This window comes from Petaurus breviceps, unplaced genomic scaffold (genome assembly GCF_028583685.1).
Source record: "Petaurus breviceps papuanus isolate PSGF00001 unplaced genomic scaffold, PetGlider_PUasm1.0 91041, whole genome shotgun sequence".
NCBI classification, from domain to species: Eukaryota; Metazoa; Chordata; class Mammalia; order Diprotodontia; family Petauridae; genus Petaurus; species Petaurus breviceps.
In genome coordinates, this window is record NW_027187400.1 from 24,353,304 (window position 1) to 24,371,389 (window position 18,086).

The 18,086-nt window shown below is 36.3% G+C and overlaps 2 protein-coding genes across 11 annotated transcripts in view; both read right to left on the reverse strand.

Moving 5' to 3' along the window:
• KIF1B (kinesin family member 1B) overlaps positions 1-18,086 on the reverse strand; it is a 204,491-nt gene that overhangs the window by 156,139 nt on the left and 30,266 nt on the right. The gene's annotated exons all lie outside the window — the stretch shown is intronic.
• LOC138154525 (small ribosomal subunit protein uS8-like) lies at positions 15,653-16,337 on the reverse strand. Its single transcript, XM_069079417.1, has one exon. The coding sequence runs from the start codon at positions 16,096-16,098 to the stop codon at positions 15,745-15,747; it is 354 nt and encodes a 117-aa protein (XP_068935518.1). The 5' UTR covers positions 16,099-16,337; the 3' UTR covers positions 15,653-15,744.

Below are 18,086 nucleotides of genomic sequence, written 5' to 3' on the forward strand. Positions count from 1 at the left end.
CTCAAAGGTTAGCATTCTTTCCAACTACACCATGCTTTTAGAATAGTTATAACTTTGAACACAACCTTTGCATCTATTTATACACAGAACCACAGGATTTAGAACTCAGAAGGACTGTTACAGAGTCTCTAGTACAGCAGCACAGTTGGGTAAAAAGAATACACTATTTAGAGTCTGAGTCCTGGCTATTGCCATTTTCTGCCAACGTGACCTTAGGCAAGTTATTGATAATAAAAGTAACACATAATTTTTTTTTAAATTTTTAATAGATGTGATAGAAAATATTCATAATCTCTAAAATACATTTTAAAAACTTCTAGAATATAGAGCCCAAGCAGAAGAGATAGAAATCATGTCAGAAGAGCATATGGAAACATTTAAAATCTCCATTTTAGTTTAATTGAAAATATTAAACAGTATTTTCTCCAACCTAGAACCCTTTCTACACTTTCACCTTTAAAAAGAGGGTAGAACAAAAGTTATGGCCTTTCTTAGGGAAACAGATTATTGGTGAAACATAGCTCGCGGCAAGATAAGATTGTTGCTTCTTCATCCTCCTGAAGCCATGACCCACCTAAGCACCTGTATCCTGTTTTGCATTCAAGGTTGAGATAGTGAAAGAAAAGAGGAAAAAAAAAACTATCCAAAATATCCTTGAAAGGAACGGCTCAATTGTACAGTGTCTATTCTAGAATTCTAAACATATTCTATTTTTTTTTGTTCAAGATCCTATACATTTTATCACAAACATTATTGGAGTTCTTGTGTTATTGTTGGTAAGGACATAGGAAAACTATGAAGGTGTGGTATCTTTCTCTCTAGGCTAGAAATGGCTTGGATACAGAATAAATGTACTATTAAAAAATTGTTTCTGGCAGACTTGTGCCTAAAATACAGAGTGAAGCATTAATATTTTTTTCTTCCACAAGCATGACATGCTGCATTATCATCCCTGTTACCCTATCTGCTACAGGATTTGAACTAAGCATGCTTTCAACAAGCCTATAAAGATGAACTTATATATCTCAAATATATACAACACACACACCAAATCTTTTATTCAGTGACTAAAAGCAGCTATTTTATCAGCTGTGTAAGGGGCCACAGAAAATTAAACATAAAAGAATAACAACACTAGCAGAATAATGACTTTTCTCAAGACTATTTCCCTCAGTGAAAAAAATGAGCTTTCTTGATGAGGGATGGCAAGTGGAAGGAAGAGAAGATGGACCTAAACATAAAATTGAGTGTGATATAAAATGCAAATTTGCACTAAATTAAAAGAGAAAAATATGAGAATAGTGAGGTGGTGATAACATTATTAATAAAAATAATAACCTTCCCAAAGTCCAACCTATCACCCATGCCATGAAGGACAGGTGAAAGCATTAACCAGAGTGATATACAGCAAAAATATAAAGTGTCCTAAAATGTGAAGGTCTTCCCAGAATCCTGAAACATTGACAGATTTACCTCTGGCTGCATCACTGATTGGGTTAGCACTCCAGTCAGTATGATGGAACTGCTATATATGGTAGGATGCTACAATTTAACATCATCATGATCAGCTCGATGGAGAGGACAACAGAGATGTGCTCCTTCACGTTCTCATACTACAAGAAGGCCAAACTCTAGCATAAATTAGAAAGAGCCATACCCTATCTGCTGGAAATGCTTTGGTGCAAATGGAGCCAACAACTAAAGTGAGCTAACCACAAGTACCAATGAAATGTCCTTGAACATGAACACTTTCGTGATACACATTGTAACAGAATTGAAAACAACACACCAGCTGTAAGCAAAGATTTTCTGTCAATAGTACTGTCAAGGACAGCAATCTTAAGGAGCATTCATCCCTAAGTCTAGGTTAGACAAAAAGATGAAACTGAAGAGCTATTAAAATAGGAAAGGAAAGTTGAAGAACCTGAGGTCAATGAAAAATCTTAACTTTTAACATAAATTGAAAACATATACCTACTAATAAAACAACACTAATGCTTCAAATAATTTTGGAAAAGAAATGGACACAGACTAGAGTTTCAAAAAGTTATTTTTAAGTTTGATCATAGAAATTCAACTAGCAGACATATCATAACAAAACAGAATAATTCAAAAAGGCTGAGATTTCCTATAACTATCAGGAATAAATAAATTCTCCACCATAGTTGACAAAAATTATAAAAACATTTCAGGATCTGCGCACAACAGTATATATGGCCATAATAAACACAAAAGAAATGGTGGAGCTAAGAAGGAATACCACTAAAGAGAGGTGTCAAATGTCTTAAGTAATGGGAGAGGGTTATTGAAGACATTCAGAAGGCACCACAAGATTATATCAACATTTAGTTGGTACACAGAATAGAAAATTCAAATGCCATATCATCCAACTAAAAGTAACAAAAGAATCAGGCAAAAGGAAATTCAGAAAACCAAAGGCTAACAGAAATTCTGATTTCCTTAATCAGCAATTGAAAGAATTAAGTAAAAACGGTTAAGATGACAGGAGTTAAAAGTAGGCCAAACAATACAATTCACTACTGATTTTAAAAAACCCCAACTTGATAACAGAGGTATGAGAAGCAAAGCAATCAAAGAGAACTCCTGAAGAGAGAGGATGTGGAAAAATCTTGGTCATCTATATTGCTGCAAGTTCAATAAAAGAAAAATACAAAGTCAGGTTAAATGAAAAATAGGATGCTTGAACAACATTAGAATAATGTATAGAAGAACATTATATCAATGAAGGTGACTTTAGTTTCTCTGAAAAACTGGCAAGTGGCAGGGGCAGATAACATTCACAATCATTAATACAAATGCTTTACAAATTTCTTATCAGAGTAAACCTGATGCAAACTTTCTTAACAAAAGACATCACATAACTACTACTCAAAGATGGGAAAGCCAAGGATTTCTACAAATATAGGTCAATTACATGTTTATGAACTTAATTCAAAGCATTCTCAGTTTGTAACAATGGGGTGAAAACCTACAGACATTTTTAAGAAAACGATACATTGGCTAGAGTTAAAAAGGATATACCAAGACATTCCAAGGGTATAAAAAGTAGTGGTGTCAAACTCAAATAGAAACTTAGGGCCACTGATCCATACATAAGGATCCCTGAAGTTTTAAAATGCAATGCTATTTGTTTTATTCTATTTTTGTTAAATATTTTCCAGTAACATTTTAGTCTGGTCCTCCTCCCCACCCCACCCCACCCATCATGTTTGACACCATTAGTATAAGGAGTAAATAAAGATCATTTTAGGCATTCTGTAGTGCTTCTGTAGAATTTTTTAAATGACTACAGAAGGGATGAAAATATGGTTACAGAGTAATACTTAAGCCAAGGACTTTTTTTTTCACAGAGCTACTGGTAAGCCTATCACCCTCAGCTGCCTCTTACAGATCCAGTTGCTATAAAAATAATCTCTACAGCTGCTGCTTGTGGAGACTATGCCCATGGACTTTGTAGAAGAAGTTATCTGTCAAAAAGCATATGCTCTTTCGATATCTCAGTATTAATGATATTTCAATGATCAATATTACTTTACTGGTGTGGATACGTCTTTCCGAAGACCCAGGTCCTACATTCTCTATGCTTTAACACGTGGTCTTCATGACTTGTATCTGAAAAATCCTCTCCACAGAAAACCTGGTGATGACCATACAAGAGTAGTCCTTGTGTGATAATGTTCACTATTGGGCCCATATACTCAAAGCCTTTCCAGTGTGGTCAGACCTTCCAAAACCTGCATTTCACTAACATGACTTTTCAAGCACCCAAGGTCATAAAAATAGATCAGTGAAACACTCAATAATAATAAATAACTGAGCTCAATAAACTGAGTGTTCAATAAACATATGAACCTAAGTTATGTGATGAATAATTTTCTATTTGACAAAAATCTCTGGGGAAAATGGAAAGTAGTTTGGTAAAAATTAGGTTTAGACTACTATTTTATACTATGAACTATAATAGGTTCAAAACAGATATATGGCAGTCATCAAAACCACTTGGTACTGGCTGAGGAATAGAGTAGTGGATCGGTGGAATAGATGAAGTACACAAGATACAGTAGTCAATGACTATAGTAATCCACTGTTTGATAAAACCAAAGACTCTAGCTTCTGGACAAAAACTGCTGGGAAAACTGGAAAATAGTATGGCAGAAAATGGGCACAGACCAATATCTTACACCATATACCAAAATAAAGTCTAAAAAGGTGCACAAAGTTGATACTGTAAGCAATCTGGGAGAGCAAGGAATAGTTTACCTGTCAGACTTATGGAAAAGGGAAGAATTTATGACCAAACAAGAGATAGAGAGCATTACGAAATGCAAAGTGGATAACTCTGATTATATTAAATTGAAAAGTTTTTGTACAAACAAAGCCAATATAACCAAGATTAGGAGGGAAGTGGAAAATTGGGAAAGAATTTTTACAACCAGTATCTCTGATAAAGGCCTCATTTCTAAAATATACAGAGAACTGAGTCAAATTTATAAGAATACAAGTCATTCCCCCACTGATAAATGTCAAAGGATATGAACAGGCAGTTTGCAGAGGAAGAAATTAAAGATATCTATCAGCATATGAAAAAATGCTCTAAATCACTATTGATAAGAGAAATGCAAATCCAACCAACTCTGAGGTACTACACCTCACCAGTCAGATTGGCTAACATGACAAAACAGGAAAATGATTAATGCTGGAGAAGATGTGGGAAAATTGGAACATTAATGCATTGCTGATGGAGATATGAATTGATCCAACCATTCTGGAGAGCTATTTAGAACTATGCCCAAGAGGCTATAAAAATGTGCATATCCTTTGACCCAGCAATACCACTTCTAGGGCTGTATTCGAAAGAGATCATGCAAGTAGGAAAAGGACCTGTACGTACAAAAATATTTATAGCAGCTCTTTTTGTGGTGGCAAAGAATTGGAAATCAAGGGGATGCCCATCAGTTGGAGAATGGCTAAACAAGTTGTGGTATATGAATGTAATAGAATACTATTGTGCTATAAGAAATGAGGAGCAAAAGAAAAAAAGAAACGAGGAGCCGACAGGCTTCATAATAACCTGGAGAGATTTATATAAACTGATGCTGAGTGAGGAGAGCAGAACCAGGAGAAAATTGTACACAATTATAGACACATCATATCTGTGATGACTGACTTTGATAAACTGGGTTCCTCTCAGCAATGCAATACTATAAGACAACACCAAAAGACTCATGATGGAAAGGGATATTCACATCCAAAAAGAGATCTATAGAGTCTGAATGCAGATTGAAGAAAACTACTTGCTCTCTTTTTTGTTTTGTTTTGTTCCTTCTTTCTCGTTCATTCCATTGGTTATAATTCTTCTTTACAACCTGACTAACGTTTTATGTGAAGGTATTTTTAGAACCTATATTGGATTGCATGCCACCATGGGGGTTGGAGGGGGAGAAGAGGAGAAAATATGGAACTCAAGTGTCTGTGGAACTGAATGTTGTAAACTAAAAGTAAATAATTTTTTTTAAAACCAATAGATATATGAGCAGAACACTAAAGGTCACACAATAAAAAATTAGAAGAGAATCACATCAGGTACCTTTCAAAGCTATGGCTAGGTGAAGATTTCTTGACCAAAGAGCCAAAAATATCACTGAGGGTAAAACAGGTAATATGGATTACATAAAACTGGAAAGATTCTATACTAACAAAAATCATGGAATTAAGACAAGAGAAGCAGTCAACTGTCAAAAAAATCTTTACATCAGTATGTTTGGTAAGGGTCTGATGTGCAAGACAAATAGTAAATTGACATAAATATTTAAAACCAAAAGCCATTCTTATTTAAATAGTCAAGGGATATAAGTAGTTCTCAGAAGAACTGTAAACTTACTATCATATGAAAGATTGCTCCAAATCACTAAAAAGAGAAATTAAAATCAAACCAACTTTAGTTTTTACTTCACATCCGGTAAATTGCAAAGATGACAAAAATGGACATGGTTAATAAAAGAGAAGCTGTGGAAGGACAGGTACACAAATACACTGTTTGTGGATCTGCAAGTTAGTCTAGCTGCTTTGGAAAGAAATGTAGAATTAGGCTACAAAAATTACTATAATGTTCATACCCCTGAAACCAGAGATTCTCACTATTGGTATATATCTAAGGAGGTCAAAGGTAAAAAGAAACACAAAATACACCAAAAAAATTGATGACCAGACTTTTTTTGTAGAACAAAAGAACTACCAGGTAGTTTTTAACTCAAAGGACCAGAAACATAATAAACAAGCATCAACTACACATTACTCCTGCTGCTGCCCTCTATGATCCAACCAAACCTGCCTTCTCTCTCTGTTCCTCCCAATAAGTGCTCCACTTTCCATTTCCATGTCTTTGCAGTAGCTGTCGCACATACCTGCAACACAGTCCATCCTCACACTTCCTTCAAGGTGAAATTCAAGCACAATCTTATCCATGAAACCTTCCTGATCTTCCCAACTGCCAGTACTCTTTGCCTTAGATTTCACTATCTTGTATTTATTCTCTTTATATGGATTCTGTATATTGTTACATAAATATCTGTCACTCTCAATAGTATATAAGCTTTTTGAGAGCAGCAATTTCTTCATTCTTAATATTTGCATCCCTAATGCTTAACACAGTATCTGGCAGAGAGTAGTAAGAGCTAAATAAATGCTTGTTGATTGACTGAGAAATAACGTATGATATGCATGTAATAGGATATCACTGCATTAAAAGAAATGCTAAATATGAAGAATTATAGAAGCACGGGAAGATTTATATGAACTGATATAAATGAAATAAGCAGAACCAGGAAAATAATATGCCAAAAGACTACAACAATATAAATAAAAAGAATGTCAATCCAACAAAATCCAGACTAAATATTGTATAATTACAATTACTATGCCTGGCCCCAAAGAAATAAGAGAATCCCCTCCCTTTCTTTTGTTCAGGTAGATGAGGCTAGTGGGTTTGGAACACTGCAACAAACACTGGATTCTGCTGATCGTCAGCTTTACTCACCTGCTCTTGTCTTTGCTTTCTTATTCTAATTATCAGGGATAATAATAATGGGAAAAAGGGAGAAGAAATATATTGGAAATGGAAGTATAGGAAAAGTTAGATAAATGGATGCTGACTAAAGTAAAGCAAAACCAAGAAAATAATATATAAAATCACTTTAACAATACAATAGAAAGAGCAGGGAACAGAATAGGGTATCCCTCCCCTCTTCCTGATTTATTCACTGAAACACCAAAAGCAAATATGGAGTGGCACCACTGAGGCAGAGAGAGTGGCCCCAGGTGACCTGGTTTGCCAGCCCACCTGGGCATAATTTGTCTCACTGCCTTGTCCCATCAGCTCTCAGCATTTTCTCTAGCTCAGTTTCCCAACTCTCATCATCTTATCTCATGATCACTGAGTCCTAGAGGCAAGGGTAAAGTGTCAAGGGTATCTCTCTAACCATGTCCTTCTCCCCTCCCCCCCCCAAGTCTCTTTCCTCTCTTCTGCTGGTTGAGTCAAGATAAATTCTCCATGTTCTCATTTTTCCTAGTGTCCTCTTCCAACCCAAGCTCAAACATCATGGATCATTGTAAACTCTGAGTAAAAAAAATATGTGGGGCACTGAAACTCCTTTCCTGTACCTCCCATTCCCAGGGCAATGTAGCTAGGTCATGAAGGGTTATATCTGCAACCTCTACCAATAATCGTACACCACTTTCCACCTCCCAATTCCATATCTGCATAGATCTCACATTCCCAAATCTTCCCCTATAATCCCTAGCTCAATCAATACATACCCCTCCCCCTCAGACTCTATAGTTTTCCAACCTGGAATCTACCCCTTCTCCAGTATTTACTTCAGGTTCAGGGAACTTACGATATCTAATAAGAATCCCAAAATGGTGGTTCAGTTATCATTAACTCCTTTTTCTCCTCCCCATTATGTGTCAAATATATCCTTTTCAAAGGTCTATGAAAGGTGGATTTTAGTGTGTGTAAAGTGGATTTGTTATTATTTCTTGGAGTTCAGTTTCCCAGAATCCATAGTCACAACAATCTCTTCTTCCTAGGTATTAGGTATGAGTTCTCACGATTATGGTTCAAAAGATCTCCACCACACTTGTGTAGCATTATATAATGATAAACAATATAAAACATTTGTGCTTAAACTGTAACTATCCACTGCGATTGCACAGTGAGGTACAGGCATAAGGTAATGTAAATTTGCAAGGCTACTCCTGGCAATGTGCCTTTTTTGTCTGTTGTCCTATAAAGCAGGTGGGCACTGGTCAAGGAGTGGGGAATCCTTAGGGTTGAAGGCACAAGCTGGAATGCTGTGTGTGCCTTGAGTGGCCTCCATTAAGGCTTGTGTTTGCCTCAACCGGCCCCCATTGAGACTTGAAGGGATTTAGAGGAATGAACAAGCTATGCTTGTAAATGTGTCCATTTACCTCACCTGAGACTTGTGGGTAGTGCGTCAAAATAAAAGTGAGGAGTTTATGAGTATGAATTAAAAAACAAAGCTTTTAGGTAAATATAAAACATAAGCAATAAACAAGAGATAAGAAATCATCCTAATTCCATTAGGCTAAGAGCTGATAAAAACAGGGGCACAAATATCAAAAGGAAAAAAAAACTAAAGCTTTATTGAATAGACAAAGTCACAAAATAAACAAATACAAAGAAAATCTATTTCATTAACATAATTTCAAGTCACAGTTTTATACATTTCATTTTCTTCCAGGAAGCTGTGATTCATTCACTCCAGATGAGGAACTGAGCTCAGCACCTTCTCTGTCATTTATAATCTTAAGAGAGTTGCCTGGGACACTGAAAGGTTAAGGGACTTGCCCAGCATCACTGAGCCAATACTTCTCCTTATGGATTTGTTACCCTTATAATTTATGCCAAGAACTTAGCCCCAATTTCCTTTTTAAAAATAACTAGATCGTTAGGAACACTTTCTGAGTAGGAGAAACTTAAGATACATGGGATATTATTAAATAAAGCCAATTTTATGCTGTCTGGTACCCAGCTATGGAAAGCTATGGAAAATATTCCCTATGAGACCAGAAGTGCTTCAATGAAATTGTTCTACTTCTCAGTTTTCAGACGTTTGGCACCTCTCCCAAAGAACTCTTCACCCTCATCTCTTTTTTCATTAGAGACCTAAATAGCAGGAACACTCAGCTGGATTCCATCTGCAATCAACTATGATCTCTGTAAGCAACCCAGGCCTCCTGCCAACACAGCAAGATCGTAATGCAGTTAACACATGGGACTTGTGTTGGACTTCCAGGTTCAAAATACATACTTTCCAATCTCTAAGAATCCAGTTTTAAAACCAGGTAACACTTTAAAACTGGAAACCCATTCACCTGAAGATCTTCCATCACTTAAAATATTATTCCACTTACCACTAGCCAAATCACCTAAGGAACTGTCATGCAGGATGCAGAAAATATGCAAACAAAAAATGCTGAGAAGTTTTAGCAGTGATGTGGGGTTTGAGCAATGAAGTGGCAAGAGTGCTCACCCTGGATTCAAGACCCTAGTTCATATTCAGAATAAAACGATTTGTGACTTTGGAAAATAGATTTATAGAGAGGAAAATTTAAGAATCATTAGACTACCTGAAGGCAAAGGCAAAGGCAAAGGCAAAAAAAAAAAAAAAGAGCCCACACATCATATTTTAAGAAACCCTGAAAGGAAACTGCTCATATTACTTATAACCAGAGGACAAAAAAAAAAAATCCACCAGTCGCCTCTTGAAATAAACCTCAAAATGAAAACTCTCAGGAATGTCATAACCAAAATCCAAAGCTTCTAGGTCAACGAAAAAACATATTCCAAGCAGCCAAAAAGAAAAAGCTCAAGAAACAACAGCCAGGATCACACAAGATGTAGCAGCTGCCACTATAAAAAAAAGCAGAGAGTTTGAAACACAATATTCCAAAAGATAAAGACTGCCAACCAAGAATAGCCTAGCTGTCAAAAAGAAGTATAATCCTATGGGGGTGGGAGGAATGTACCTTTAATGAAATTGAGAATTTCCAAGAATTCCTGGTGGAAAAGGTCAGAACTGAGGGGATATAGAAATGGAAACACAGGAGTTAGAAGAAACATAAAACGGTACATACATCTAATCAACTGAAAAAGACTATGTGAGGATAAATTGTTTACATGCTAATAGGAAGAAAAGAAACAAGTATCCTCTCAGAACCCTAATGTCTTGAAGGATCACTGAAAAAATTAAATAAGATAGGCAGAGGGACTGGTGATATTTCTGTTTCATTTTCAGGATCAAAGAAGAAAAATAAAGTTGAAGAGATAGGATTCTATACTGGAAAGGAAAGAAGGAGGAAGGGCGCTAATTCCAACTAATACGGGTACGTTAGATGAAGAGCATACAAACATGGTGGAAAGTACAGGAGAATGGATATCGCACAAATATCACTGTTATCTGAACCCAAAAAAGAAAAGTTGAATACACTCACAATACATGGAGTAACATAAAAAAAAAAAACCCATGAAAGTCGAGAAAAGGAAAAAGGTATTTAAAAGGGCGGGCAATAAAGAAATCACAAAAAAAGGGGCAGGGAGAGGACCCACATGTACAAAAATATTTATAGCAGATCTTTTTGTAATGGCAAAGAACTGAAAATTGAGGGGATACCCATCAATTGGGGAATAGCTGAACAAATTGTGGTATATGAATGTAATGGAATACTACTGTGTGCAGAAACGATGAGCAGGAAGATTTCAGAAAAACCTGTAAAGACATGAACTGATACTGAGTGAAGTAAGCAGAACCAGGAGAATATCGTACACAATAAGAGCAACATAGTGCAACAACCAACTTTGATAAGACTTAGTTCTTCTCAGTAATGCAATGAATGATCTAAGGCAATTCCAAAAGATTCATGATAGAAAATGCTATTCACATCCAGAGAAAGAACTACGGAGTCTGAATGCAAATCCAAGCACACTATTTTCTCTTATTTTTCTTTCTTGTGGTTTTTCCCTTTTGTTTTGATTCTTCTTTCATAACATGACTATGTAGAACTATGTTTAATATGGCTGTACATGTATAGCCTGTATCAGGTTACATTCTGTATTAGGGAGTGGAGAGAGGAAGGAGGGGGGAAATTCAGAACTCAAAATCTTATAAAAGTAAATGTTGAAAACTAAAAATTAATTAATGAGTTTTTAAAAATAAAATAAAAGGGAGAGCAAGATAGGTGAGAAGGTAGTCCTAAATAAATCCAAGGGTATCCAAGGGGGGGTTGGGGAGGGGGAGGGAGAGAGGGAGAGGGGAAGAGAGGGAGAGAGAGAGACAGAGAGAGAGAGAGAGAGAGAAAACACCTCTGACTGAGAAATTGGGGTTAAAGCAAAGGAAAGAGAAAAGCAACAATAAAGTAAAAACAGATCAAGCAATACATACATCACAAGTGTGATCTCTTTCACTGCTTTCTTCTTTGTAGAGAGTGGGTGGGGATAAAGAAAGAAAAAGCACAAGAGGACAGAGGATGGAAGGAAACACACAATTAACAATCATAACTGCACATATAAATGGGATGAATTCCTCCATAAGCCAGAACAGGGCATTAGAATAGATTAGAATGAAATCCAATAGTAGATTGTTTGAAAGGAATATACTTTTAGAAAGATTCTCATAGAGTTAAAATGAAAGACTGGAGCAGAAACATTTAAACTTCTAGCAAACCCAAAAGGGGGGGATAGCAATCGTGATTGTAGATAATACTACATTAAAAATAGACAAAAGAGACAGAGAAGCTACGTTATGCTTAAGGCACCAAAATAGTGAACCACTATTGATATTTAATATACGTGCACCAAAAAGCAAAGCATTTAAATACTTTTTTTTAAAGTTAATCTAGTTGCAAGGAGAAATAGACAGTAAAATTACAATAGTGGATGACTCAATGTACTCCTTTCAGATCAAGAAAAATCTAACAATAAGATAAATAAGAAAGAAACTGAGGACTTAATTATGATGCAATTAAAACTATATTCCATAAATGGATTTTGAAAAAAGAATTAAAGCATAATTGGGCATTAAATAAATTAGTCCTAAAGAATTAGTGAGTCAAAATAAATTAGAGAAACAGAAAATTTCATTAAAGAAAATTACAATATACAAGAAAATATTTATGGGATGCAGCTAGAGTAGTCTTTAGAAGGAAAATTTTTCTCCCTAAGTATTTTCATCAACAAAAGAAAGAACAAATCAACAAATTAAACATGCAACTAAAAATTTAGAAAAACCAAAAGTTTAAAAATAAAAAAATTAATAAAAGAGATAAATAGAAACTTTAATAAAGATAACAAAAAGGAAAAAAATCAAAACATTTTGGTCACACCTGTTGTTCTAGAAGAAATTTTCCCTCTTCTAGACATCCAAACTTTCTCTGTATCTAGAGAACGAAACCTTTAACAGGCTGGGGAGAAGAAAGAATTTCATCATTTTGCAAAACATGTTTAAATTACTGAAATTTTTAGACAATTTATCCACTTCATGAAGAGAGCTGATATCCAAAGTCTTGCCCAACATTCAAGTCATTCAGTGGCAAAACTAGTAATAACTCAGAAAATATGCAAGCCAAAATGTTTAGCTACTTTTTGAGCACAACTGATAAAAGAACATATATAGTAAGAAATTGAAAAAAAATTCAGAATTGTCTGACTAGAAATTATACCTATCAAGACTAACTATTAGGGGCAGCCAGGTGGCTCAGCGAGTAAGAGCACCAGCTCCAGTGTCGGGATGACCTGGGAATAAAATTTGGGCTCAGATACTTAGCACCACATCCAGAAATAACTGGCCATGTAACCTTGAGCAAGTTACTTAACCCCGATTGCTTTAAAAAAAAAAAAAAAAGACTAACTATCGGGGCGACTAAGTGGTGCAGTAACCTTAGAGCGCTGGCCCTGGAGTCAGGAGGACCTGAGTTCAAATCTGGCCTCAGACACTTGACACACTTACTAGCCGTGTGACTTTGGGCAAGTCACTTAACTTCAAATGCCCTCCAAAAAAAAAAAAAAAAAAAAAAAAAAAAAAAAGGTTAACTATCACATATTCCCCCTGTCCCTTACTCTCTTTACATGGACACTTATGTATTCTGTTGAGTAACTTTTCCCCATGGACTCTTAGATGTTCTGTTCATTTAGTAAGGATGCCATTTTCCTGATTTTGAGCGGGAAATATATATCCTCTCTACTGGGCAACAAACAATTAAAATCATTCTAAGGGTATGAAGGGGCAGCAAGGTAACACAGTGGATAGAGTGCCAGGCCTGGAGTCAGGAAGACTTATCTTCCTCAATTCAAATCTGATCTCAGACACTTAGCAGCTGTGTGACCCTAGGTAAGTCTTTTAACCCTGTTTTTCTCACTTTCTTCATCTGTAAAATGACTGGAGAAGGGAATGGCAAAAAAAAATAGATACTCTAGTACCTTTGCCAAGAAAACCCCAAATGACATCATGAAGAATTACACATGATTCAACAACCACAACAAGAGTATAAAACTCCTACAGAGTTTCAAACTTCTTTGCTAAATGCTATAAGTAAAGAAAAAATAGAAGGGCATCGCAGAACTACTTTCTTGGGCAAGAATCAACTGGACCTGATCTGGAGCTAGGCTGTCAACAAGCAGCTACCTCTTCTTGACTATCTTAAACCAGCTCTCCAAATGCATTTCATTATCCACAGAAAGACCTAGACTAGCAAGTCTCATCTAACGGGGCAGCTAGGTGGTGCAATGAATAGAACACCAGCCCTGGAGTCAGGAGGACCTGAGTTCAAATGCAGCCTCAGACACTTAACACAAAAACTACCCATGTGACCTTGGGCAAGTCACTTAACCCCAATTGCCCTCCAAAAAAAAAGCAAGTCCCATCTAAGACATGTTTGTTCTCAGAGGAAAATAAAGGTGAGAAATAGCCTGGACCCAAATCTGAATGAAAAGATCCGAGAGCCAAATCACCAATTCAACAACCAGAAAATTGGACTCTAAACTCTGAAGACCAAGAAATGTATCCAATTCTAGCATTACAATTGTAACACACAATACTGATTCAAAATTAACCTGCTGACAAATAATCCTGCTCAAGGAGGGATATCTACAACAGATCACCAATATCAAGTTATTTGATGTCTGCCACTCTTTCTTACAGAGTTTACAAGAATAAGGAAGGTAAGATAATTTAAAATTTACCCCAGTTTTAGCTAAAGCTATTCCTCTTTCTCCCTCCTACATGTCTGGGTCTTTTCTAACTAGATGTGTTTGACAGGTAAATCTCCTAATGACTCATGAAGTTCATGTGCTGTGTTTAGCATGTAAAGACATAGTCACCTTAATTAGGGATAACACTTATATATATATATATATATATATATATATATCCTTGACATCATAAGGAATAGTAATGGTGATACATCTTACGTGCTATCTAAGCCATCTTACACCTATGACAGAATATCTAAAAATAGCAGTGGAAAGTAATGGAACTCTTAAGAGAGTACATTACTCATTAGCAAAATTTGGTCATTGGACCAGTGATGTCTCAAGCCACTTCTAGTACAAAATCCTCTAAACCAAATGATTCTAAAAGCAAAGGAAAAGAAAGCACAAAAGTCATTAACTTTGGGTAAAAAGGAAAGAGAAATCTAAATGCTCACAAGATAACATCTAGAACTGGAGGGGGCCTTAGGGGTCATCAAGTCTAAACCCTTCATTTTACAAATGAGGAAACTGAGACCTAGAGATTAAAGTGATTTACCCAAAATCACAGAGATAAAAGGGAGCAGACTCAGAATTAGAACCTAAGTCCTGCAACTTCCTAAGTTAGGCACTCTTTCTGCTTCACCACACTGGAGAGGAAAAAGTCAAATATGAAACCAAGAATTCAAGTACTAGAAAACTGGAGAATAATCATCCCACATACAAAAATATTTGTAGCTCTTTTTGTGGTGTCCAAGAACTGGAAATTGAGGGGATATCCAACAAATGGGGAATGGCCGGGGTGGCTAGGTGGTGCTGTGAACAGAGGACCAGCCCTGGAGTCAGGAGGAACTGAGTTCAAATCCAGCCTCAGACACTTAACATTTACTAGACATGTGATCTTAGGCAAGTCACTTAACCCCAATTGCCCTGCTTTCCCCCCTCCAAAAACAAGCAAAAAAAAAAAAAAGCAAATGGGGAATGGCTGAACCAATTGTAGTATATGAATGTCATGGAATACTCCTGTGCTATAAGAAATGATGAGCAGGCAAAGTTCAGAAAAACCTGGAAAGACTAACTGATGCATAGTGAGGGAAGTAGAACCAGAAGAACACAGTCACAGTCACATTGTGCAATGACTTAGTTTGACAGAATTAGCCCTTCTCAGCAATGCAAAGACCTAAAACAACTCCAAAAGACTCATGATGGAAAACGAGTCCACATCCACATCCACAGAAAGAAATATGCAGTCTGAATGCAGACTGAAGCATAGTACTTGCTCTTTTTTTGTTTAGTTTACTTTTTTCTTTCTCATGGTTCCTCCCATTCGTTCTAATTCTTCTATACAATATGACTAAAGTGAAAATGTTTTTTTTTTTTTGTCCATTGGAGCATTTTATTTGTATGTATGTTTTACATCCTTAGAAAAAGAATCCCAGGATTTTTCCTCCTGTGTGTTTTCATCTTGCTTCCTCATGGTCCATGATGCCAGCTGAGGTTGTAAGCACAATAAACCCAAACTGACGGGATGGTAGCAGATTATTCTGCCATTTTTCCAGATCTTTCAATTGAACATCAAATCTGGGGATGATTACACCACACTTGTTTAATTGGCTGGTGAGATTCACAACAATTTTTCCTGCTCTGTGATCATCAATGATCTCAAATTCGCCAATGTAACCATGCTTCATCATCACAGTTAAGAACCGGACAATTACTTTAGAGCACGGCCTAATGAGAACCTGGCGTTTTCCTCGCTTTTCTGCATTGTTGATGCTTTTGAGAACATCTGCCAGGACATTCATGTGCACCATGGTGGCAGCGCTGCAAGATGGCAGAAAGAGGATGGGATGGGTGAGCGCGGAGCTAAAGTGAAAATGTTTAATAAGAATGTATATGTAGAGCCTGTATCAGATTGCACGCCATCTTGGGGAAGGAGGAGGAGAGGGAGGTGGAGAAAACTCAAAATTTATGGAAGTAAATGCTGAAAACTAAAAATTAATTAATTTTTAAAAAGGAAAGAATAATCATCCCACTGACAGAGACAAGGACAGTAAGAAAATTAGGTTGGTTTGGAAAGATCTCAAAGTTAGATATCAATGCTAGAGAAAAGGGAAAAAAACAGACTTTTAAAGATAGTACAGGACAAGAAGAAGAAAAGTACCAAACAGTTTAACTGTTTGAGGAGGACTGTACAACACTAAAAAATAGAAGGCTGAATCACAACTCTTATTTGGTTTCCATCTTCAGAAAGGAAGCATGATTTTCAAAGTGAAAAGGGCAGAACAAACAGCTAAGTGAAAATTATGAGGGAAAGACCCAACAGGATACATCTGGAATCAACAGCTTTTTAGAAGAAGTTGGCCAAGGTTCTCTCAAATATGCTACTAGGGGAATGGGGAAGGATTGTAAGAGGAAGTAGTGGAAAAGAATGGTGAAAATTATGCTTTGGTCAGTGACTCATAAGATTTCATTTTAATTCAAATAAAGCAGAAACAGAATATAAAATCAGTGAAGAATATTTTTTAGCTATGTGAAAATGTAACACTTCTCTCATTTTTACAGTTTATGACTATCAGAGATCAATTTCAAATTCCAGGCCATAAAAAAGACATAAATGATCAAGAATGAATGAATTCATTCTGTTGACCTTCTTTGTAGGTAACAATTAACTCTTCTTTCTGAATAGTTTACTCTGGATTTTCAACTTTAATAAGGACTGATATCCATGCTGCACATTTCAGGAGAATTTATTTTTTTTAACTTTGGTTAAAAAATGTGCCTTAATCCAAATTTTAGCTATTGATCCTGGAAAAGAACTGCATAAAGCCATCCCCCAATAGAAAAGAGGTCAAAGGATATGAAGAAGCAATTCGTCTTTAAAAGACGAATTGCTAACTATAAATGATATGAAAATATGTTCCAAATTACTAACAGTAAGGAAAATATAAATTAAAATAATTATGCCACAAAAGGCAAGTGTTGAAGGAGCTATGGAAAAAAGGCACATTATTCTACTGCTGACATTGCAAAGTGACCCAGCTCTTCTGGATTTCAAATTGCAATTATACAAGAAAAGTGACTGAATTGGCCATATTCTTTGGCACCCTACTCCAACAACGAGCACCAAGGAAGTCGAAGACAGAAAAAAGGGTTCAATATGTAACAAAATATTAATAGCAGCACTCTTTGAAGGAGTAAAGAACTGGAAGCAAAGTGTCCATCCATTGAAGAATGACTAAAAAGAGCTCACATTCTAACAGAATGTGAGGAGACAGTAGATGTGACATTTCATTGGCAAGCCCAATAGAAAGGTCTCATCCTCCTTGGGGTCCAGAGGCAAAGTAGATAGTACTACAACTTCTTTAATGTCATTTCCACTGACAAAATATTATCTGTTTCTGATGCTGAACATTTGACAGTGCCAAGAGCTTTGATGTCAAAAATTTCCTTTTCTGGGTCTTTCAGAGCTAGACCTGCTAAGCAGGCCAATCACTGGCCAGCTCTCATACCCACAGGGGTTGCCTGACAAGATGATGGCTGTGGGGGCAGGGTTGGAAACAGGCACAGTGACATGAAAGGGAATGCCATTTCTCTTGGGGCTCCCTACCCACAAGTAGCAGTTGGTGAGAGGGAAGGTTAGCTCCTTCTCCACAGAGATTGTTCTACTCTAGGAAGGCATCATGGAAAATTCTTATAATAAATTATGAATGTGAAGAATTTAGAGAAAATTTGTATGAACTGATGGAGAGTGAAATAAGAACAAAAACAAATATAAATATAGTGACTACAACAATATAAA

What these genes read in the sequence shown, in the direction of transcription:
- LOC138154525 (XM_069079417.1), bottom strand. Translation starts at nt 16,098, where the DNA reads ATGGTGCACATGAATGTCCTGGCAGATGTTCTCAAAAGCATCAACAAT.